The 24,798-nt window shown below is 45.7% G+C and overlaps 1 gene segment (V, D, J or C); it reads left to right on the forward strand.

Moving 5' to 3' along the window:
* Positions 1-24,798, forward strand: part of LOC140716616 (Ig gamma chain C region-like) — a 96,765-nt gene that overhangs the window by 67,696 nt on the left and 4,271 nt on the right. The window contains 3 exon segments of the C gene segment in view: positions 83-400; positions 9,996-10,298; positions 10,385-10,702. Of these exon segments, the coding sequence occupies positions 83-400; positions 9,996-10,298; positions 10,385-10,702 (939 nt within the window).

Below are 24,798 nucleotides of genomic sequence, written 5' to 3' on the forward strand. Positions count from 1 at the left end.
AAGAGACCAGAGATTAAATGGCCAGCATTAGTTATCTCAATCAAATTGTTTGACATTTCCTTTGTTTTCTCGTCTACTCCAGTCGAGATAAAACGTCCCAAGGTCAGACTGCTGCCTCCACCTCAGGAAGAGACCAAGAAAAGGATAACAGCCACACTGGAGTGTGTGGCCTCTGGATTCTTCCCGGATCAAATAAATGTCATCTGGGAGAAAGGCAGCACCGTGATCACCTCCAACACCAGTGCGACACCGACCGCTCTGGAGCAGGGGTGGACTTTCAGTGCCAGACACTTCCTGACCGTGAGTTTACAGGAGTGGAAGACAGAATCAGTCTTCAGCTGTACAGTGATTCATCCCCCCTCCAACACCCGTATCAAGAAGCAAGTGAAGAACGTCCAAGGTAGGGTGCTGGGACTCAGCCCATTATTGAAATTGTTTACATTGTGCTATGAATTCAAGGTCAACACTAAATCACGGTGCAGCCCTGGTTTAGTTATGTGAGTGAACTGATAAAGTACAAATTACAAGGTATATTTATTATCAAAGTCTGTGCACCATATACAACCTTGAGATTCTCTTCTTGCAGGCAGTCACAAAACAAAGAAACACAATAGAATTCAGCGTCAAACATCCAATGTGTGAAAAAGAAAGAACAAATTGTGCAAACAATAAAATTCAAAGAAACAATCCACAAAACCTGAACCGCTGAGTCCCCTAAAGCAGGGTCGCCAACCTTTTTTGCATCACGGACTGGTTTAATATTGACAATATTCTTGCAGACCGGCCCACGGGAGGGGGTGTGTTAATCACAATCGGAATATAGCTGATAAGTCAACTTTAGGTCACTTACAAGTGGCTAATACACTCAATTTTGTTTCTAAAAGGGTTTATCTAATGAATTTAATATTTAACACACAGCGCATATTTTCCTCACATTAATATAGTGATAAGTCAATTATAAGTCACTTATGTCAATAGCATCATAACATTTTAAGTAACATTTGGATATTAAACTCACAGCGCATATTTTCCTCATTTGAACATATAAAATCATTGCAACACACCAATATCGCTGAATCAGTGGGAAACCTGGGCTTGTTTCCCTGCAACAAGACCATCCCATCGAGGCGTGATGGGAGACAGCGATACTCGAAGTCTATTCCGCAATTTAGGTTTTGTTGCATTCATTGCAGAAAACCCAGCTTTGCAGAGATATGATGTTGGAAATGGAAGCAACGTTTTCCGTGCTTTCGTGGCTGTCTCAGGATATTCAGCCTTGACTTTGATCCAGAATACCGGCAGAGATGTTACGTCAAACATACTTTTCAGCCCACCGTCATTTGCAAGCTCGGAGTTGATCTTCTTCCCGCACTGACATGGATGATTCACAAATTGGTCATGGACCCATTCCTTTGCATGTCTTGGGTGATTTGCTGTTGGGAAGTAACGCTCGAATTCTGTCGACAGCGAAGATAGGTGATTGCACACCAGCTGTGAGAAGGACGATGCAGCCTCAAGTCTCTCCCAAAATCCCAGCTAATTTTGGGAACATGTCAAATATGCGCCTGTCCACTGGCCGTCTCCACAGTTCCAGTTTTGCTTTGAGAGCAGACACTTTATCTGCCAACTTGAAGACAGTTGTCATTCTCCCCTGAAGTGACAAATTGAGTTCATTGAACAGGTTGAAGAAGTCACACAGATAAGTGAGTTTTGCTATTCATTCCTCGTCACTGAAGTGGTGATATTTTTCCTGAAAGAAATCTCTGTCGCGGCTCTCTTAACTCAAAATCCCTGGCCAGGGTTCTCCCCCTTGATAGCCACCTGACTTCAGTGTGTAAGAGAAGGCGTTTGTGCTCTGCATCCATTTCCTCGCAAAGCTGCTCAAACAGATGTGAGTTAAGGGCTAACACAAGGAAATCTGCAGATGCTGGAAATTCAAACAACACACACAAAATGATGGTGGAACACAGCAGGCCGGGCAGCATCTATAGGGAGAAGCGCTGTCGACATTTTGGGCCGAGACCCTTCGTCAGGACTAACTGAAAGGAAAGATAGTAAGAGATTTGAGAGTAGTGGGGGGAGGGGGAAATGCAAAATGATAGGAGAAGACCGGAGGGGGTGGGATGAAGCTAAGAGCTGGAAAGGTGATTGGCGAAAGTGATTCAGAGCTAGAGAAGGGAAAGGATCATGGGACGGGAGGCCTCGGGAGAAAGGGGGGGGGGAATACCAGAGGGAGATGGAGAACAGGCAAACAACTAAATATGTCATGGATGGGGTAAGAAGGGGAGGAGGGCCATTAACAGAAGTTAGAGAAGTCAATGTTCATGCCATCAGGTTGGAGGCTACCCAGCCGGTATATAATGTGTTGTTCCTCCAACCTGAGTTTGGATTCATTTTGACAGTACTGTCAAATCTTTCAAATCCGTTACTATCTTTCCTTTCGGTTAGTCCTGATGAAGGGTCTCGGCCCGAAATGTCGACAGCGCTTCAGCCTGGCCTGCTGTGTTCCACCAGTGATGCACCATCAATAACTCACTCTGAGACGTAAGAAGCGAGATATCGGCTTTTATTGACTGGAAGAATGAACAACACTACATCCTGGAGAATGAGGCCAGGCTCAGGCCTCAATCGCCTTTATACAGGGGTCTGTGGGAGGAGCCACAGGAGCAGTCCAGACAGGTATATGTAGTTCACCACATTCACCCCCCTTTTGTATTAAAAAGAGTCCCCAGGTGGTGAAGTTTCTTACAAGTATATTTACAGGTTAAGTCTATCAGGTGGTCGAATCTGTCGCTGCGATCTACGTAGCTCCGGCTGCGATTGCACAGGTGCCGGAGGTGGTGATTGCACAGATGCCGGTGGTGGTGATTGCACAGGTGCCAGTGGTGATTGCACAGGTGCCGGTGGTGGTGATTGCACAGGTGCTGGTGGTGTTGATTGCACAGATGCCGGTGGTGGTGATTGCACAGATGCCGGTGGTGTTGATTGCACAGATGCCGGTGGTGGTGATTGCACAGGTGCCGGAGGTGGTGATTGCACAGATGCCGGTGGTGGTGATTGCACAGGTGCCGGAGGTGGTGATTGCACAGATGCCGGTGGTGGTGATTGCACAGGTGCCAGTGGTGGTGATTGCACAGGTGCCGGAGGTGGTGATTGCACAGATGCCGGAGGTGGTGATTGCACAGGTGCCGGTGGTGGTGATTGCACAGGTGCCGGAGGTGGTGATTGCACAGGTGCTGGTGGTGGTGATTGCACAGATGCCGGTGGTGGTGTTTGCACAGGTGCCGGTGGTGGTGGTTGCACAGGTGTCGGAGGTGGTGATTGCACAGGTGTCGGAGGTGGTGATTGCACAGGAGACGGAGGTGGTGATTGCACAGATGCCGGAGGTGGTGATTGCACAGGTGCCGGAGGTGGTGATTGCACCGGAGACGGAGGTTGTGCTGGTTCTGGCCTAACTGGAGGTGTCAGGGATCCCTCACGTGTGTGCGAGGCGCCCGGAATATACGCGTACGAGATGCCTGGTACATGAGTGTCGTGAGGAGTCTGTGTGAGGCACGGTGTGCGCGGTGTCATCTCGGGTACAGGGTTCATAGTTACCGTGGAGTGTACGGGGTAGTGGTCTGCTGCTCCTGCGGGCGCCAGGTCGCGGACAGAGACCATGTCCTCCCGCCCATCAGGCAAGACCACGTAGGCATACTGGGGATTAGCATGCAGGAGGTGAACCCTCTCGACCAGCGGGGAGTATTTATTACTCCTCACATGTTTACGTAGCAGCACTGGCCCCGGGGACGTCAGCCAAACTGGTAGGGTGGTCCCAGTGACAGACTTCCTGGGAAAAGAGAATAGGCGTTCGTGAGGGGTGGCATTGGTGGACGTACATAACAGGGAGCGGATAGAGTGGAGTGCCTCAGGGAGGACCTCCTGCCATCGAGAGACCGGCAACCCTTTTGACTTAAGGGCTAAAAGTGTGGCCTTCCACACTGTGGCATTCTCCCTCTCCACCTGTCCATTCCCCCAGGGATTGTAACTCGTGGTTCGACTCGTAGCAATGCCCCTAGCTAGCAGGAACCGGCGCAATTCGTCACTCATAAAGGAAGACCCTCTATCACTGTGGATATAGCAGGGATATCCGAACAGAGTGAAGAGCTGGCGCAGGGCTTTTATGACGGATGTGGCAGTGGTGTCGGGGCAGGGAATGGCAAAGGGGAATCGCGAGTACTCGTCAATAATATTGAGAAAATAGACATTGCGGTTGGTGGAGGGAAGGGGGCCCTTAAAGTCAACACTCAGTCGCTCAAAAGGGCGGGTGGCCTTGACAAGTTGCGCCGTGTCAGGACGGTAGAAGTGCGGTTTGCACTCAGTGCAGATTTGGCAGTCCCTGGTCATCGTCCTGATGTCTTCCAGGGAGTACGGCAGGTTCTGGGCTTTAACGAAATGGTAAAATCGGGTGAACCCCAGATGGCAAAGATATGCATGAAGGGCATACAGCTGGTCGAGCTGTGCGCTAGCACGTTCCCCGGGATAGGGCATCAGGGGGCTCATTGAGTCTGCCAGGCCGGTACAGGATATCAGAATTGTAGGTGGAGAGTTCTATTCTCCACCGCAAAATTTTATCATTTTTGATTTTGTCCCGCTGTTGGTTGCTGAACATGAACACAACTGAGCGCTGGTTAGTCAGCAAGGTGAACCTTTTGCCGGCGAGATAGTGCCTCCAGTGCCTAATAGCTTCCACTATGGCCTGGGCTTCTTTCTCCACCGCGGAGTGCCGAAGTTCAGAGCCTTGAAGGGTACGAGAAAAGAATGCCACTGGCCTGCCTTCCTGATTGAGGGTAGCGGCAAGCGCGAAATCGGAGGCGTCACTCTCTACTTGGAAGGGAATGGTCTCGTCCACCGCATGCATCGTTGCTTTGGCAATGTCCCATTTAATGCAGCTGAAGGCTGCGCGGGCCTCAGCAGAGAGGGGAAAAGTGGTAGACTTGACCAGGGGGCGGGCCTTGTCTGCGTAATGGGGGACCCATTGGGCGTAATAGGAAAAAAACCCAGGCACCGTCTGAGGGCTTTGAGAGTGGTGGGAAGAGGGAGTTCTAACAGGGGGCACATACGGTTGGGGTCAGGCCCAATGACCCCGTTTTCCACGAGATACCCAAGGATAGCGAGTCGGGTGGTTCTGAACACACACTTGTCCCTGTTATAAGTAAGGTTCAAAGCTTCGGCCACTTGGAAAAATCGTTGGAGGTTGGCGTCGTGATCCGACCAGTCGCGACCACAGATGGTGATGTTATCTAGATAGGGAAATGTGGCCTTCAGGTCGTACTGGTCCACCATCCGGTCCATTTCCCTCTGGAAGACTGAGACACCATTGGTGACACCAAATGGGATGCGCAGGAAGTGATAGAGCCTGCCGCCCGCCTCGAAGGCGGTGTAGGGGTGGTCCTCTGGGCGGATGGGAAGCTGGTGATAAGCGGATTTCAGATCTATTGTCGAGTACACCTTGTACTGAGCTATCTGATTGACCATATCCACAATGCGGGGTAGGGGGTACGCGTCAAGCTGCGTGAATCTATTGATGGTCTGGCTATAGTCCACAACCATCCTATTTTTCTGCCCGGTCCGAACAACGACCACCTGGGACCGCCAAGGGCTTGTGCTTGACTCGATGATCCCCACCCCGAGCAGCCGCTGCACCTCTGACTGAATGAAGGCCCTGTCCCCTGCGCTGTACCTCCTGCTTTTAGTCGCCACCGGTTTACAGTTGGGGGTCAGGTTGGCGAACAGCGATGGGGGAGGGATCTTGAGGGTGGAGAGGCTGCAAGTAGTGTCAGTAGCACAGCTATCGGCATGGTGCTGGGCGGGACGTGTGGTTCAGTGTGTATGTGTGTGCGGTAACGGGGTATATGGCGAAGTCCCACCAAACTGAGGATTCCTGACAGTGAGCGGTGGGAGGGGCCCATCATATGCCATAGTCACACTTTTGAGATGGCTCTGGAAGTCCAGCCCCAATAGCACAGGTGCGCACAGTCGAGGCATGACCAGTAGCACAAAGTTCCGATATTCTGTGCCCTGCACCACCAGTGTTGCTACACAACCCACCTGGATGTCTGTGGAATGCGACCCAGAAGCCAAGGTGATCCTGTGACTTACCGGCCGTGTCACGAGTCCACAGCATTGCACTGTGTCCGGGTCAATAAAACTCTCAGTGTTGCCCATGTCAAACAGGCAGCTAGTCCTGTGTCCCTCCACCAGGATGTCCATTATTGACCTTGCGAGCTGGTGCGGAGCGCTTTGGTCGAGGGTTACGGTGGCCAGAGTTGAAATGCCGTCTTGGTGCCCGGTAAACACCGGCGAGTCGGGGGCGGGGCATGGTGACGTCGGCAAAGATGGCCGCCCACATCCGGGCATGCAAGATGGCGGCCCCCATGACTCACACGGGTAGGGGGCGGGGCATGGTGACGCCGACAAAGATGGCCACCAACATCCGGGCATGGAAGATGGCGGCCCCCACGTCTCAAACGCAGCGCTGTTCGACCCCGCGCGCGGTTTAGACTTACAGGCTCTGGCGAAATGGCCCGGCTTTCCGCAGCTGGAGCAGGTCGCTTCTCGAGCTGGGCAACGGTTTCAAGGATGTTTCTCAAGCCCACAGAAATAACACAGCTTTCGCTTGGTCGGGTTCGGGGAGTGCGTGGAACCACGACTGGCAGCGGCATTGGCGAATTCACTCACGGGAACCGGTGGCGGCGGGGTCGGAGGTGTCCACGGAACTGGCGGGGAATCGCACGGCTGGACAGCGTCAACGTTGTGCAGAGCAGCCTCCAGCGTGTCTGCCATCTCGATCACCGAGCGTAAGGTAAGATCAGCATTTTCCAGCAGCCGCTGGCGCAAATATACTGACCTAATTCCGGTCACAAAGGCGTCTCGGACCAAGAGTTCCGCATGCTGTTCCGCCGTGAGCGTTTTGCAGTCACAGGTCCGCACGAGTGCCTGTACAGCTTGGAGAAATTCGGCGGACGACTCCGCAGGGCACTGTCTGCACGTGGCCAAGCGATGTCTGGCGTAGACGGCGTTCACCGGCCGCAGGTACTGTCTTTTGAGGGCGTCAAGCGCCCTTTCGTAGGTCGAGAGGTCCCTGATGAATGAATAAACTTTTGGGGTGACTCTCGAGAGGAGAATTCTGTGCCTAACAGCGGGGTCAGTTGCACGAACCTCCTCCAAGTATGATTGGAAGCATGCAAGCCAGAGTTCAAAGGCAAGAGCTGCTTCAAGGCCTTGGGGGTCCAAATCCAATCTTTCCGGATGTAAAACGGTTTCCATGTTTTAACTTCCAGTCAATAAAATTGATGCACCATCAATAACTCACTCTGAGACGTAAGAAGCGAGATATCGGCTTTTATTGACTGGAAGAATGAACAACACTACATCCTGGAGAATGAGGCCAGGCTCAGGCCTCAATCGCCTTTATACAGGGGTTTGTGGGAGGAGCCACAGGAGCAGTCCAGACAGGTATATGTAGTTCAGCACAACCAGCATTTTGTGTGTGCTGTTGTTTGAGTTAAGGGCTTTTGCTTTGATGTGATTGATAACTTCAACAATGTCACTCAATACGCTGTTAAGATCATGTGACTTATTTTGGCTAGCCAGCATTTCCCTGTGTATGACACAACGTGTAGATTGGCATTCAGGAGCAACCGGACAGCCGTCCAGTCATAGCTGCAGCCCCGTCTGTGCATATTCCAACACAGAATGATCAGTCCAGTTTACCTGACATGTAGTCATTCAAAGACTTGAATAGTTCCGCCCCAGTTGTGTTAATTGGCAGCGGCAGTGCACACAACATATCCTCGTGCACATTGTCTTGAAGTATATATTCACATAAACCAGCAGTATTGCCTTGTTGTTGATATCAGTAGACTCGTCGACCTGGATAGCATACCATGGTGACTCGTTAAGCTGTTCCAACAGCTGTGCTTCGATGTCCTCCGCTATGTCATCGATTCTCCTTGAAACTGTGGTAGCTGAAAGAGAAACCTTGTTAGCTGAGCTTCTCCCAACAGTTCATGGCACATCTCCTTGGCAACAGGAAGAATCAATTCTTCACCAACAAGAAAAGGCGTTTTAGCCTTAGCAATACGGCTAGCCACTAAGTACGATGCTCTTGGAGCAGCAGCATTTGTAGAGGTGATGGCTCTCAGCACTTGCTTCTGTCCCACTTGCTCACGTTTTTTCTGCTCAAAAAACTCAATGGGTTTGTCTTTAAGTGCAGGGTGCTTGGACTCGAGGTGCTGAAGCAGTTTTGATGGCTTCATTGTGCTTGTCTCCACATATCGCACACACAGGGGGCTTGGAGTGTGCGAGACACCGGTCACATTAAAGCCATATTTTATGTACGATTTTGTACTTTCTGTTGAAAGAAGATTTCTTTTTTTTTTGCAGCCTTGGCCTCAGCTGTCTCAGTGTTATTACCATCGTTAGGCCATTTATGTCCCCTACCACCTCTTCCAAAGAAACTCAAGTGACGTTTGTTTTTCATTCATCGAGTAGTTATAGGTTAATGACTGACTGATGACCTCACGTGGGTAATGACTTCGTGTGCGTAATGACCTCGCATTCATTCAAGTTCAGCAGTGGGCGTGACAGGGAATGAGGAAAGGTGCAGCTGACTTATATTGTTTCATATTGCCAAATCGTATTGTTTCCTCGTGGCCTGGTAGCACATGCTTTGCAGCCCGGTGGTTGGGGACCATTACCCTGAAGTAAATCCACATGCAAATTTACCAGTTACCAGTTCAGCACTGCAACCGGTCCAGGAGACCGATGGCTGCAGGCCACGGCCATGGAGCCAGGCTCAGTGCTGAGGTGAGTGCCGATGGCTGCAGGCCGCAGCTGCAGAGTCAGCTCAGTGCTGAGGCGAGTGAAGCCTCATAGCGTAGTGAGCTGAACACCAAAGGCTCCATTCATCCTTCGACTTTGGAGACAACACCTTAATCTTTTTAATCTGGCTCATCGATAAAATCAGACAATCTTCGATTTGTTCTCCACCATCAACAAACATGATCCGAGCCTCCGATGAGTGCCTGAGTTGTGACTGAATTTCCAGCAGAGCAGCTCTCCCTCTGCTCCGGTGTGGGAATAGTCAGCCTGGACAACGTGTAGAAGCGTCTGGAGGGCAGCTTGAACACACAACATTCTGACAAAGCAGCAGTTTCTTTACACTTAACACAGAAAAAGGTGCATTTAAATATTTGTGTCGATAAATGAAATATATGTGGTGTTAATTTTAAAATTTAATCCACATTTACTGAAATATTTTCATGTGTAATGTTTTCTCAATTTCCCATTCCACAGACGCACTCTAAAATGCTGGGCATTTTCTGTATTTGTTTTAATATGTGGCTTGTAACAGTTTAAGTGACCACAGAACTGCAAAAACAATGTAAAGGCCAATCTTGTTCATTTACTTTCTCTCTGGGTGATTACCCTGTCTGCTCAGTAGGGGAGAGTCCTTTCTTCAATGTAGATTGGTCTCATCTATCTTGATGGGACAGGCAAATCGTTGACCAGAGATGAACAGGAAATGCTAGTCTTGTCAGTGACAAACTGGTTCATTGGGGAATGGTGAAATAATAATTGCGACGTTTCTCTCAGATGAATGTTCAGATACCCGCCACTCAGTCACTTTAAGCAAACCTTCGAAGAGATCTGGATGAAGAGGACAGCGACCATTCTATGTGAGGTAGTTCACAGTGATTTAGAGGAATTCTGTGTAATGTGGCAGGTGGATGGAAGGAAAAGGGAAGATGGGGTGAGGACTCTGGGTCAAGAATACAACAGAGGTAAAGACATGATCATGAGCAGTCTGACGCACAATTCAGCCCTGGGTGTTTCTGTTTTTCTCTTTGCATTAAATGCATCTGTCATGTACTGATGATCTGTCTTGACCTACCACAACCAGTAGAAATATCTCCAGTCCGATCCTGAAGATTTCCATTTCTAATCCACAGAATTGACTGTTTTTATTCAAAATCCCGACATTGAAAAGATGTGGATCGACAAGACTGCTATTGTGAAGTGTACGGTTATCTGTACAGATCCCAAATATATCCACATCTCTTGGCATGTGAGCGGGAAGGAGAAAACTAAAGAATATGTCATCCATCAAGCGCAGAGAGACGGGTCCCGATACAGAGTGCTCAGCGAACTCCAGATCAGTGTGGAGGAGTGGTTCAGTGGGGTGGAGTACGAGTGCTCTGCTCAGGTATCTCCTTCATCTTCCCGAGTGTCAGCACGGACCAATAGTACCAAAGGTGGGCAAGAGACCAGCGATTAAATGGCCACCATTAGTTACCTGAGTCAAAGTGTTTGACATTTCCTGTTTTCTTGTTTATTCCAGTTGAGATAAAAATTCCCAAGGTCAGACTGCTACCACCAGCTCAGGAAGAGACCAAGAATAGGAAAACAGCTACACTGGAGTGCATGGTCTCCAAATTCTACCCGGACCAAATAAATGTCACTTGGGAGAAAGGCAGCACCGTGATCACCTCCAACACCAGTGCTACACCGACCGCTCTGGAGCAGGGGTGGACCTTCAGTGCCAGACACTTTCTGACCGTGAGTTTAGAGGAGTGGAAGACAGAATCAGTCTTCAGCTGTACCGTGATTCATCCCCCCTCCAACACCCGTATCAAGAAGCAAGTGAAGAACGTCCAAGGTAGGGCCCTGGGACTCACCCCATTATTGAAATTGTTTACATTGTGCTATGAATTCAAGGTCAACACTAAATCATGGTGCAGCCCTGGTTTAGTTATGTGAGTGAACTGATAAAGTACAAAATACAAGGTACATTTATCATCAAAGTCTGTGCACCATATACAACCTTGAGATTCTCTTCTTGCAGGCAGTCACAAAACAAAGAAACACAATAGAATTGAGTCAAACATCCAATGTGTGAAAAAGAAAGAAGAAATTGTGCAAACAAAAAAGAATTCAAACGAACAATCCAGAGAACCTGAACCATCCGGATATCTGCCAACCTGATGACAGGAATCTTTATTATTGCACTTCTGAGTAATCTCCCCCAATTCCTTTATTCTCCCTTTTTTCTACTTTATTACAATCCATTTACTGGATTCCAGACCTGTCTCTGGTATCCATTCAGATGGGTTTAACAGAGAGAGAAGAAAACATGCAATTCAAACTGGCTATCTCACCCTTCTACATTTCAATTTGACTTTCTATTATCCTTGTGGCCACCTATTTCAAATTGACTTCCCATTCCCATTCTGACATGTCTGTCCATGGCCTCCTCTACTGCCATGGTGAGGCCAAAGTCAGGTTGGAGCAGCAACACCTCATATTCCATCCAGATATCTGCCAATCTGATGTCTACAAATCCCAGTAATCTCCCCCAATTCCCACTCCTTTATTCTTTCTTTTCTAATCCCCTCATCCCTTCACTTCTCCTCACCTGCCCATCATCTCCATTTTGTTCCCCTTCTTCTGCACTGACATCCATGGTCCACTGTGTTAACAGATTCCTTCTGCTTCAGGCAATTATCTCTTCCACTTATCCCCTACCAGCTTCTTACTTCATACCCCCTCCCCATCCACACCCTTTCCCCCTCACCTGGTCTCACTCATCTGACAGAATGTATTCCTTTCCACTCCACCCACCTCTTATTCTGGCTTCAGCCCACTTCCATTCCAGTACCGGTGAAGTCTCTTGGCCTTAAAGATCGACTGTTAATTCACCTACAAATTTGCTGTCTGACTTGCTGAGTCCCTCCCACGTTTTGAGAGTGTTTTTCAATATTCCCAGCATCTGTAGAATCTCTTGTGTTTCTGGTTGTCCATACATTCATTCATTTGTGTACGTTGTTGCTTCAGTGTGACTCAGATCCCAATTCCAGTTTCCTTGGCCAGATTCCCTCCTGTCTGACTCCAGTCAGCAAGAACTGGAACCTGTTTTTCACCCAGTGGCTGTGAGGCACGAGGTGATGAAGGTGAACAGGCCTGAAATTCCAAATTGACTCAGTCAAAGGACAGATGACCCTTTGATAATGTTGGGCACAAGACAAATTGGTGAGACAAGACACAGGGGTCTACCCAGTCTGCTGTCCAATCTGACATGCTTTGTGCCTAAATCCTGGATCAGACAAATTGCTAAAGTTACATTGATCTACATGCTGGACACTGAACTCAGTCCAAGAGGGAAACTCAGTGATCCCTAGGAATGTCCCAAGGAGAATGGTTTGTTAGAATTACCCAAGCATTGACAAAATTATATGCTGCTTGTGGAATAACACCAGCATTTAGCAATAAGGGGAGCGATCCTGATTCCGTCAAGTTTTATGAAGGGATCCCATTTCCCAGGGACTGCTGAACATCAAGACCAGGCTGATATGGGACCTAACTGAGAATCCTGCAGAAAACATGTTTAGCAACATCACAGTGCTGATTAAACTGAGATTCACAATTCAGTGACCCTTCAGTGTACACCTCGGCTTTGATATTTGTGATATTTCACGACAACTATGATCATCTAGGGTACACCCTTGGACTTTCTAATTCAAAAGAAAATTATTCATAATCCTTCCGAAAGGAGAAATGTTGAGAAATACATATCATACTTTGTCAGATGATCCATTCCAGTCAGACTGGAACTGTGTGTGTTACATCTGCTCTTTCTTCAGACAAGGCATTGACTCACAGTCTCATTGAAGGCTTTAGCATGACACAAACACAATAAGACTTCACACAAAATGTCAAAGAGGAAAACTCCCCATGTGCCTAGATGTGACTGAGTGTGCAAATGGTGTATACCAGAGTTTCCCAAACCTTTTTTAGTGCACTGCCCCCCAAGGCACATTCATACTTGCCAATGCCTCTCTAAATCACCTTCATACTTGCCAATGCCCCTGTTAAACACAATGTACTTTCTGGCACCCCCATAGGGTAAAAATATGTCTACCATGTGTTAACATGATAAAAAATCTTCTGCTTTAAATTTTTATTTGTCTTGAATCCTAGCTTACACAGTACCTGTGCACCATACAGCAGCTTCAATATCAGTGATTCTTGAGCTTGATGGGTTTTAGCAAGAGTTGAAATATCTAGTTTGAGGCATGAGAGCAAAAACCTTAGGCTCCCACATGTAACAATGTCCAAGTGGTTTCTGTTTTTCTGAGTATGTGGTTCACCGTACTGAGGCCTCGTTCAGCAAGGTAGGTGGATGGAACTGTAACGCAAAGCAGTTTGGCTCTTCTCCAAAGACCAAGAAACTTCTTATGAAAGTGTAGCCACATACCACAAAAACCAACAGTTTTGAAAAGCATTTTTGCCTCTTCATCATTCTGGAGTCTGATAGTTCCTTCTTGCAAACTCTCTTCTTGTTCTTCTTCCTTGCAAAGAAAGGGGATAATTACCCAGTCCAGAATTTCTGGATCATTCAAATCCTCCAATCAAGTCTGAAAATGTTTCTTCAGTGACTGCAGGTGTAAGCAGAACTCCTGCAAATCACCATCTGTGAAAGAGAGTGCCATACTTTCCATTCAGGGAAACTGTGAGAACATTCTTCTCGCAAACACGAGGAAATCTGCAGACGCTGGAAATTCAAGCAACACACACAAAATGCTGGTGAAACGCAGCAGGCCAGGCAGCATCTATAGGAAGATGTACAGTCGACGTTTCGGGTTGAGTCCCAATGTTTTGGTTATATAGTTCCAATTTGCCAATAAAAATGGACACTGCACTTTTTGCAGTGAGTTGAAATTCTCACCTTGTAATTTCATATTTAGAATGTTCATTTTGTCATACAGATCAGCTAGGTGTGTGACTCTCCACGTAGAAGTTCAATCTTGTTTCCAAGCTGTTGTCGAATTTCAGCAAAAATTCAACCACAGTGTCAAAAAGCTCAAGGAAAAATTTTCAGCAGTAGCCTTTTGACAGCTAATGAACGTCAGTGTAAAGAAGCAAGTGTTCAAATTCTTCACCAGTTCTTGACTTAACTGGCAAAACTTTCTGCTATTTTAATGGATGAGCTTTAAGTTTGTTGATAGCAGATATTACCAAGAGTCAAGCTTGTAAAATGTCGCTGGCTGAAGTTGTTTGGCTGCGAGATGTTGACATGAATTGCACAATGGATTGCAAACAGACTTGGAATTTTTTTCCCCCACTAAATCAGCATGGTGACTCATCATATATGGTGCTCCATCTGTTGCACAAAAATCATGTTCCCAATCAGAATACTTTTATCCTCAATGCACATTTTGAGCTCATAGTAGATTGATTCTTCATTGAATTTGTTCTTTGCTTTTTACAAAAGAAAATCTCGATAATCTTTTCCATTTTTGATAAATTGTACATATGCTATTCTGGGTCGACAAGTTCAGTGTTTGACTCTATTTCACCATTTGGTTCCGGCCAGTGGTGTATCGTTGAGCGACCTGTTTTCCATACATCTGTAGACAAAGTTGAGAGTGTGTAGTTGAACTGTTAAATAGCATGAACTTGTTCCATACTGCAAGTCAGGGGGAACTGTTGGACACCTTGGTTGCTAATTTATGCATCCCTAATAATGTTTGGTTGGTTGGTGGGGAAGATGAGATTGCTGAGTTTCAAACGCGTTGTGACGACGAGTGCTCACGGCCTGAAGAGCTATGGTTTTTCCTGTGTTACTGTGCCTCATTTTTTTTTGAATATCCTGCTCTACTAATGGTCAGTCAGTTCTCGTGCGTTAGTGAGCTTATCAGCGCCTCAAAGAACTCCACCCGATGACTTCTATTTTCCTAAATGCCCCCCAGGACATGTTACCGCCCCCTTTTGGGGCAGTTCTGCTGCAGCTGGGAATCACTGGTGCACATTAAATGCAGAGAGCAGCAATGTACGTGAGCTGATGATCGTGCATTGGGCGACGACCTCAATAACTTCACCTGAGTGCAATCACACAAAAGTGACACCAACCCATAGGACAGGTGCCACAAAAGTTGATTAAAGAGCTGTTTTATTCATTTATAATTTCCTATCAATCACTGATCGCTCTAGAAAGGAGGGACTTGTTACTTCATTCCTGATGATGATTAAGTTTCAGCCATATTGCTGCAGGTCTGGAGTCACAGACAGCCAGGCCTGATATGGATGAATGATTTTTTTCCCAGAAGCTACAAATAACACTCCAAATCCTTCCATTTTCTTCTTTTCATTCTGGAAAGGATATATGAATTCAATTTAAACTCCAATTCGCCTGGTTGGGATTTGAACCCATTTTGCCAGATCATCAGTCTCTAATTGTACGATACACTCATGGCTGAGCATTTTAGCAGAGACAAAGTCTTCAGTGTTTGTAAGCAAGAATGCTAAAGCCACAGTCACCAGCAGAAGTAGTGCAGGTGTATGAGTGAGCAGAGTTGAAAGAACACAATGTTTTCTGAAGTTTGTGTGGGTGGTGAAGGTTGCAGAGATGGGGAGAGGCACAGCCACAGTAAGACTGGAATATCAGGATGTGAAGTTATTAAACTGAGTGAATCCCAGGCTCAGCCCAGATGAGGAAAGGGATTCTCGTTGATTCACAGTGCTCATTGTTATGAATCAATGGCACTGAATCTCCAAGCAAAGAATATACTGAGCAAAGAATATACTCTGTGAGAAATCTGCATGCTTCTCTGTCTCACATTTTGTCAAACAAATGTCAAACATTTTGACTCGGGTAACTAATGCTGGCCATTTAATCACTGGTCTCTTTCACAACTTTGGTAGTATTGGACAGTGCTGACACTTGGGAAGATGAGGGAGATTTCTGAGGAGAGCACTCGAACTCCACCACAGTGAAGCACTCCTCCACGCTAGTCTGTAGTCAACTGAGCACTTTGTATTGGGAGCCGTCCCTCTCCGGTTAATGGGTGACAGGTCCTTTAGTTTTCTCATCCCACCCACATACCAAGAGATGTGGATATCTTCCAGATCAGTACAGATGACTGTACACTTCACAATAGAGGTCTTGTCAACCCACATCTCTTCCACAATGGATCTGCCCAAGACGACACCATTCTCCCTTCCACTCAGAGATCTGATTGTTAACGGTGATCAACCCGATGTAATGAAACAAGTACCACAGTTGGTTCTTTTCCACCTCTATTAGTAGCAAGCTATGAGAGAGAACCCTCCTTCTGCACTTTCACAGAGTCAGCCACAGAAGACTCTCTGTTGAAGTACAGAGATACAGTTTTTATACCATCTTTGTCAAGTATGCAGAAAATAATTTCTAGCTAACTCCCACAGTCACATGTCCAGCAACAGTGATAGCCCGAGACAAAGACTACTTGATCACCTCAAACAAAATGGATATTCCAGTCAAGTAAATGAATTATTGATGTAAAGGGACAACCAGTTTGATAGACACTCCAGCCACTTTAATTAAGAAAGGAGTGCCGTACCTTGTTTGTTGGAGCCAAAACTTAACTACAAAGATAAGAACATCCACCAACTTTTATGCTTTAATTAAGAAATGATTGCCCCATCTAATCTCCATCAGCAACCGCCTTTTGTCAAAACCAAAAGTTGTGAAAAATCAGGAGACATTCTTTTGTGGGTTTTGTGAGCTTTTAATCCTTATCTCACTCCAAAGAGCAGCTGCTCAAACACGCTGCAGCCATTCTCAAACCAGAATACACACTCAACCTTAACCATTATTTACAGGAATCTAAGGATCCCCTTAAGACATTATCATGATGGTGGATGTGAAACAATCACTTGCCTGACAGTACCTGTGCAGGAATGAACCAAAAATCACATTCCCGTTTTATAGCGAGGTCAACGTGACATATCAAGAGGGAGGGTGATGTCTGAAGAAGTTGGTCTAATTTACTAACAGTTTGAGACTACTTAACTCCCACACAATTCCTGTCCCTACTGTCAATCTTGTTGACTGATGTACAGATGATCTTTACACTTTGAATCAACTGTATCACCAGCAGCTTAAACCCCATCTACTGGGCAGGAAAGGTGTAAGATTAGGTCACCTGTCCATTCTGTCTCTGTATGTAGCTATAATGAAAATAAGTTAGTGCGCAAAACTCACATCCCATGATTTACCATCTGGAGAATATCTCCCTGTTCCCTTTTCCCTCTCTCATCAGGGTTAGTTCCTCAAATAATATCTCTGCAATTTTGTATTTGCTTCAGTCTCCAGGGTCTGTTTCCAATGTTTCCTGAGAGAATCTCCTGTTGATTGTCCACTCACAGAAATGTAGGTGCCTGGATTATCTTTGAATTGGTGCCCAGTCCTCGAGTGAATATTGTGATCCTCGACCAGGTTCAAAGAGCACATGTATTTATTGTGGCTGACACAACCTCATCACGATAGGATGTGATCTACAGAGGATAGAGAGTGGGAATACATGGGGCTCCCTTTATCCAAGCTTAAATCTATGAATCTTCTATTTCCAGGTGGAAAATGTCCCCGCTGTTTATCGAAGTCTGTGCCAATGCTCTTTCTCATGAGTAATTTCAATGCAACATTCTCAGATGGTTCTACCCTACAGTATCATTGTTCAGCAGGAATGTGTGAAATAAAGCGATTGGCTGTGTGTACAATTCATCATTGAATTTCATTACAATCCATTTACTGGATTCCAGACCTGTCTCTGTTATCCATTCGGATGGGTTTAACAGAGAGAGAAGAAAACATGTGATTCAAACTGACTTTCTCTCCCCTCTACATTTCAATTTGACTTTCTATTATCCTTGTGGCCACCTATTTCAATTTGACTTCCCATTGCCATTCTGACATCTGTCCATAGCCTCCTCTACTGCCATGGTGAGGCCAAAGTCAGACTGGAGCAGCAACACCTCATTTTCTGTCCAGATATCTGCCAGTCATGAGAACTGATTGCTACAACTCCCTGTAATTTCCCCCAAATGCCCCTCCTTTATTCTTTTTTTAATCCCCTTATCCCTTCACTTCTTCTCACCTGCCCATCATCTCCATTTGGATCCCCTCCTCCTGTATTTTCCTCCATGGTCCACTGTCCAATCAGATTCCTTCTGGTTCAGCCATTTATCTCTTCCACATCCCCTAGCAGCTTCTTAATTCATATACCCTCCCTCATCCACACCCTTTCCCCTCACCTGGTCTCATCTCTCATTTGACAGAATGTGTCCATAGAAACAGAGAAAATCTACAGCACAATACAGACCCTTTGGCCCACAAACCAAGGGTTACCCAGAGCACTCTATTTTTTGAAGCTTTATGTACATGTTCCTCTCGTCTCCACCCACCTTCCTATTCTGGCTTCTGCCCATTTCCAATCCAGTACCAGTGAAGTACCATCCTGAAAGATCGACTGTTTATTCCCCTCCAAAGTTGCTACTTGACTTGCCAAGTTCCTTCAGCGTTTAGTACGTGTTCAAGATTTCAGCAACTGTAGAATCTCTTGTGTTTCTGGTTGTCCATACACTCATTCATTTGTGTACATTGTTGCTTCAGTGTGACTCAGATCCCAATTCCAGTTTCCTTGGCCAGATTCCCTCCTGTCTGACTCCAGTCAGCAAGAACTGGAACCTGTTTTTCACCCAGTGGCTGTGAGGCACGAGGTGATGAAGGTGAACGGGGCAGAAATTCCAAATTGACTCAGTCAAAGGACGGATGACCCTTCGATAATGTTGGGCACAAGACAAATTGGTGAGACAAGACACGGGGTCTAACCAGTCTCTCCCATCTGATATGCTTTGTGTGTAAATACTGGATCAGATAAATTGCTAAAGTTAGATTGATCCACATTCCAGACACTGAATTCAGTCCAAGAGGGAAATTCAGTGATCCAAGGAAAGTCAGAAAGGAGAATGGTTGGTTAGAATTACCCAAACATTGACAGAATGATATACTTCTTGTGGAATAACACTAGCATTCAGCAAAAAGGGGAGTGATACTGACTCTGTCATGTTTTACGAGGGGATCACATTTCCCAGGACATACTGAACATCAAGACCAGGCTGATATGAGACATAACTGAGAAACCTGCAGAAAACATGTTTAACAACATCACAATCAAGTCAAGTCAAGTCAACTTTTATTGTCATTTCGACCATAACTGCTGGTACAGTGCATAGTAAAAATGAGACAATGTTTTTCAGGACCATGGTGTTATATGACAGAGTACAAAAACTAGACTGAACTATGTAATAAAAAAAACAACACTGAGAAAGCTTCAATAGACTACAGACCTACACTGGACTGCATAAAGTGCACAAAAACAGTGCAGGCATTACAATAAATAATAAACAGGACAGTAGGGCAAGGTGTCAGTCCAGGCTTCGGGTATTGAGGAGTCTGATAGCTTGGGGGAAGAAACTATTATATAGTCTGGTCATGAGAGCCCGAATGCTTCGGAGCCTTTTCCCAGACAGCAGGTGGGAGACGAGATTGTATGAGGGTTGCGCGGGGACCTTCATAATGCTGTTTCCTTTGCGGATGCAGTGTGTAGTGTAAATGTCCGTGATGGCGGAAAGAGAGACCCCGATGATCTCAGCTGACCTCACTATCCGCTGTGGCTGATTAAACTGAGATTCACAATTCAGTGATGCTTCAATGTACACCTAGGATTCAATATTTGTGATATTATACGAAAACAATGATCATCTGGTCTATACCCATGGACATTCTACTTCAAAAAAAATTGATCATAATCTTTCTGAAAAAAGAGATGTTGAGAAATACACATCATAATTTGTCAGATGATCTGTCCCAGTCAGACTGAAACCATGTGTGTTACATCTGCTCTTCCTCAGACAAAGACACTGTCTCATTGAAGGCCTCAACCGTGACACAAACACAATCAGACTCCACACTAAATGTCAAAGAGGAAAACACCCCATGTGCCTGAAGGTGACTGAGTGTGTAAATGGTGTATACCAGAGTTTCCCAACCTCTTTTTAGTGGACTGCACCCCCTCCCAAAGCACATTCATACTTGCCAATGCCTCTCTAAAACACCTTCATACTTGCCAATGCTCCTCTTAAGCACAATATCCTTTCTGGCACTCCCATATTGCAAAAATATTTCTGCTTTAAAATTATTCTGCTTTAAATTTTTACTTGTCTTGAATCCTAGCTTACACAGACCTGTGTGCCATACAGCAGCTTCAATGTCAATGTGATCCTTGAGCTTGATGGCTTTTAGCAAGAGTTGAAATATCTAGTTCGAGACGTGATAGCAAAAACCTTAACCTCCCACATGTAACAATGTCCAAGTGGTTTCTGTTTTTCTGAGTATGTGGTTCACTGCACTGAAGCCTCTTTCAGCAAGGTAGGTGAATGGAAATGTAACGCAAAGCAGTCTGGCTCTTCTCCAAAGACCAAGAAACTTCTTATGACAGTGTAGCCACATACCATAAAACCCAACAGTTTTGAAAAGCATTTTTGCCTCTTCATCATTCTAGAGTTTGATAATTCCTTCCTGAAAACTCTCTTCCTGTTCTACCTTGCAAAGAAATGGGTTAATCACCCAGTCCAGAATTTCTGGATCATTCAAATCCTCGAATCAAGTCTGAAAATCTTTCTTCAGTGACTGTAGAACTCCTGTAAATCACCATCTGTGAAAGACAGAGCCATACTTTCCATGCAGGGAAACTGTGAGAACATTCTTCTCGCAAACACGAGGAAATCTTCAGATGCTGGAAATTCAAGCAACACACACAAAATGCTGGTGGAATGCAGCAACCCAGAGAGCATCTATAGGAAGATGTACAGTCGACATTTCGGGCCGCGTCCCAATGTTTTAGTTATATAGTTCCAATTTGCCAAAAGAAGTGGACACTGCACTTTTTGCAGTGAGTTGAAATTCTCACCTTGTAGTTTCATATTTAGAATGTTCATTTTGTCATACAGATCAGCTAGGTGTGCGACTCTCCACGCAGAAGTTCAATCTTGTTTCCAAGCTGTTGTCGAATTTTAGCAAAAATTCAACCAGAGTGTCTAAAAGCTCAAGGAAAATTTTTCAGCAGCAGCCTTTTGACAGCCAATGAATCTCAGTGTAAAGAAGCAAATGTTCAAATTCTTCACCACTTCTTGACTTAACTGGCAAAACATTCTGCTATTTTAATGGATGAGGTTTAAGTTTGTTGAGAGCAGATATTACCAAGAGTCATGCTTGTAAAATGTCGCTGGCTGAAGTTGTTTGGCTGCGAGATGTTGACATGAATAGCACAATGGATTGCAAACAGACTTAGAATATTTTTCCCCACTAAATCAGCATGGTGACTCATCATATATGGTGCTCCATCTGTTGCACAAAAATCATGTTCCCAATCAGAATACTTTTATCCTCAATGTACATTTTGAGCTCATAGTAGATTAATTCTTCATTGAATTTGTTTTTAGCATTTTACAAAAGAGAATCTCTGGATAAACTTTTCCATTTTTGATAAATTGTACATATGCTATTCGGGGTCGACAGGTTCAGTGTTTGACTCTATTTCACCATTTGGTTACGGCCAGGGCTGTATCGTTGCACAACCTGTTTTCCATCCATCTGTAGACAAATTTGAAAGTGTGTAGCTGAACTGTTAAATAGCATGAACTTGTTCCATACTGCAAGTCAGGGGGAACTGTTGGACACCTTGGTTGCTAATTTATGCATCTCTAATAATGTCTGGTTGGTTGGTGGGGAAGATGAGATTGCTGAGTTTCAAACGCGTTGTGACGACGAGTACTCACGGCCTGAAGAGCTATGGTTTTTCCTGTGTTCCAGTGCCTCATCTTTTTTTATGAAGTGCCTGCTCTACTAATGGTCAGTCAGTTCTCGTGCCTTAGTGAGCTTATCGGCACCTCAAAGAACTCCACCTGATGACTTCTATTTTCCTAAATGCCCCCTTAGGACATGTTACCGTCCCATTTTGGGGTAGTTCTGCTGCAGCTGGGAATCACTGGTGCACATTAAATGCAGAGAGCAGCAATGTACGTGAACTGATGGTCGTGCATTGGGAGACGACCTCAACAACTTCACCTGAGTGCAATCACACAAAAGTGACACCAACCCAGAGGACAGGTGCCAGAAATTTGATCAAAGAGCTGTTTTATTCATGTATCATTTCCTATCAATCACTGATCGCTCTAGAACTGAGGGACTTGTTACTTCATTCCTGATGGTGATTCAGGTTCAGCCGTATTGCTGCAGGTCTGGAGTCACAGACCAGCCAGGCCTGATATGGATGAATGATTTTTTTCTCAGAAGCTACAAATAACACTCCAAATCCTTCCATTTTCTTCTATTCATTCCGGAAAGCATATATGAATTCAATATAAACTCCCATTCGCCTGGTTGGGATTTGAACCCATTTTGCCAGATCATCTGTCCCTAACTGAAGGATACACTCATGGCTGCTCATTTCAACAGGGACAGAGGATTCAGTGTTTGTAAGCAAGAATGCCAAAACCACAGGCACCAGCAGAAGTAGTAAAGCTGTATGAGCGAGCAGAGTTGAAAGAATACGATGTTTTCTGAAGTTTGTGTGTGTGGTGAAGTTTGCAGAGATGAGGAGAGGCACAGCCACAGTAAGACTGGGATGTTGGGATGTGAAGTTATTAAATTGCCTGAATCCCAGGCTCATCCCAGATGGAGAAAGAGTTTCTCATTGATTCACAGTGCTCATTGTTACTGATCAATGGCACTGAGTCTCCAAGCAAAGAATATACTGAGCTGTGTCTCTGCTGAGAAATCTGCATGCTTCTCTGTCTCATGAGCTCCATCTCACAATGAACCAATTGGTACAGTTATTAGAAAGAGATCCTAGACCAAGAAAACAATGGTGTCACGTACCCCGTGACCGGGTTACTAAACCAGCAGAAATGGAATGATACGTTGGAGTCTGGTGGTACTGTAACTAAAGGTGTTTATTAGTAAACTAAGTAATACAGTATCAAAAATGCAAATATTCATGTAAAACAGGTTAGCAATGATAAATACAGAAGTGTAGGAATAAGAATCAAAACCAAGCTCTATCAAAGTCTAGGGGTAAATGAATAGTCCTAAGAATATGCAGAGTTCAGTTCAGTTCAGTTTGGGTTGAGGTAGTTGTTGTGTTGAAATGTTGGAGAGAGAGAGAGAGAGAGAGAGAGAGAGAGAGAGAGAGAGAGAGAGAGAGAGAGAGAGAGAGAGAGAGAGAGAGAGAGAGAGAGCGAGTGAGATATGAGCAGCTGCAGCAGGCAAACCTTCCGACGTCTTCTTGTTCCGTTGTACCGTTGGGGTCACTGGTTATGACCTTTCGTCCCAGGCTAGACCGTTCTTCAGTGGTGAACTCGTCACCCGGGCAAGGGTGGACACACACACAAGTCCCCACCAGCCTACCTTCATCCACTGTGAGCTCTGGACCGATTCCCCTGAAACGATCCTCCAGGCCCCCACCTTCCTGTGGGTGCAGAACACTCTTGCAGTGTCTCGTGGTGTGTCTGCCGGTGTCTCAGCAGACCCGTCTTTTATCTCCCCTGATGGGGTATCAGCCATCCATCAACTCAACATGTCCATGTCCATCAAACTAGGCCCCTCCCTGCTGTCTCAGCAGGAATGTTAATGAGCAAAGAAGTGTCCTTGCAGCAAAAGGTAAACGATCAGTGAAGAAGCCATAATACTAAATCATGTGTGTCTCTCTCTCTCTTATCTGTAGCAGATGCCTCTACCTCTGTTCATCTCTCTCTCTCATTAGCAGCATAGTTCACGGGGGGGGGGTCAACTCTGGACCCCATCTCCATCTGGCTTTCTCATCACACATAACAATGGAAATGTCAAACAGTTTGACACAGGTAACTAACTCTGCCTATTTAATGGCTGGTCTTTTTTCTGTAATCTGTGCAGTGCCTTACACTACCATCAGGCTTCGGGACAACCATGCATGGAGATGCCCACGCTGAGGAAGAATCCTGGATAATACAAGCAGCTAGCATATGTTCAATTTCTTTTTCCACTAGCTTGCTCTTTTCCAAATTCATCCGATGGGGGGGGGGGCTGCTTAATAAGCTGGGCTGAGTTAACAATAACATCATCTGTGGTTTCCTCGCATCTCCTCGGAACGTCTGGGCATAACTCTGCATGCCGGTTAATTAGCTTTGTCAGCTGCTCCCTCTGTCCAGGCTTCAAATGACTGACCTTATTATCAGCAAAGTTGGCCAAAATAACAGAGTTCTCTAGTTGGTGGGCACTATGTCTATCTTTTCAAGATGTTCGGGCCCCTCATTTTCAATCCTTACGGCCTCATCTGTTTTTGTGACAGCACCGACTGGCACGGTTTCTGCATCACGATAACCTTTCAGCATATTAACGTGTACCAACTGGCTCGGCTTCCTCCTATCAGGGGTTTTGATCACATAGTCAGCGAGTCTATTTTCTTAATCACCTTGTACGGCCCTTGGAATCTCGCCTGTAGGGGGTTGGTCACTAATGGGAACAGAACCTAGACCTTATCGCCCACTTGAAATATCTGTTCTTGTGTTCATCTATCATACCACTGTTTCATTTTAGTTTAGGAGTCTTTGAGATTTTTCGTTGTAAGGTCGCAAATCTTGTGGAGCCTCTCACGGAACTTCAAAACATAGTCAATCACATTGACATGCACTGTCGGGCTAGACCATTATTCTTTAAGTAAGGTTAGGGGTCCTCTGGGCCTATGACCAAAAGCGAGCTCGAATGGACTGAACCCTAGAGATTCCTGAACCGTGTCCCTCACTGCAAATAACACAAATGGCAATGTATCATCCCAGTCTCGAGTATTTTCCTGACAGTATGTTTTAATCATGGTCGTTAAAGTCACGTGGAATCTCTCC

This window comes from Hemitrygon akajei, chromosome 25 (genome assembly GCF_048418815.1).
Source record: "Hemitrygon akajei chromosome 25, sHemAka1.3, whole genome shotgun sequence".
Taxonomy (NCBI): domain Eukaryota; kingdom Metazoa; phylum Chordata; class Chondrichthyes; order Myliobatiformes; family Dasyatidae; genus Hemitrygon; species Hemitrygon akajei.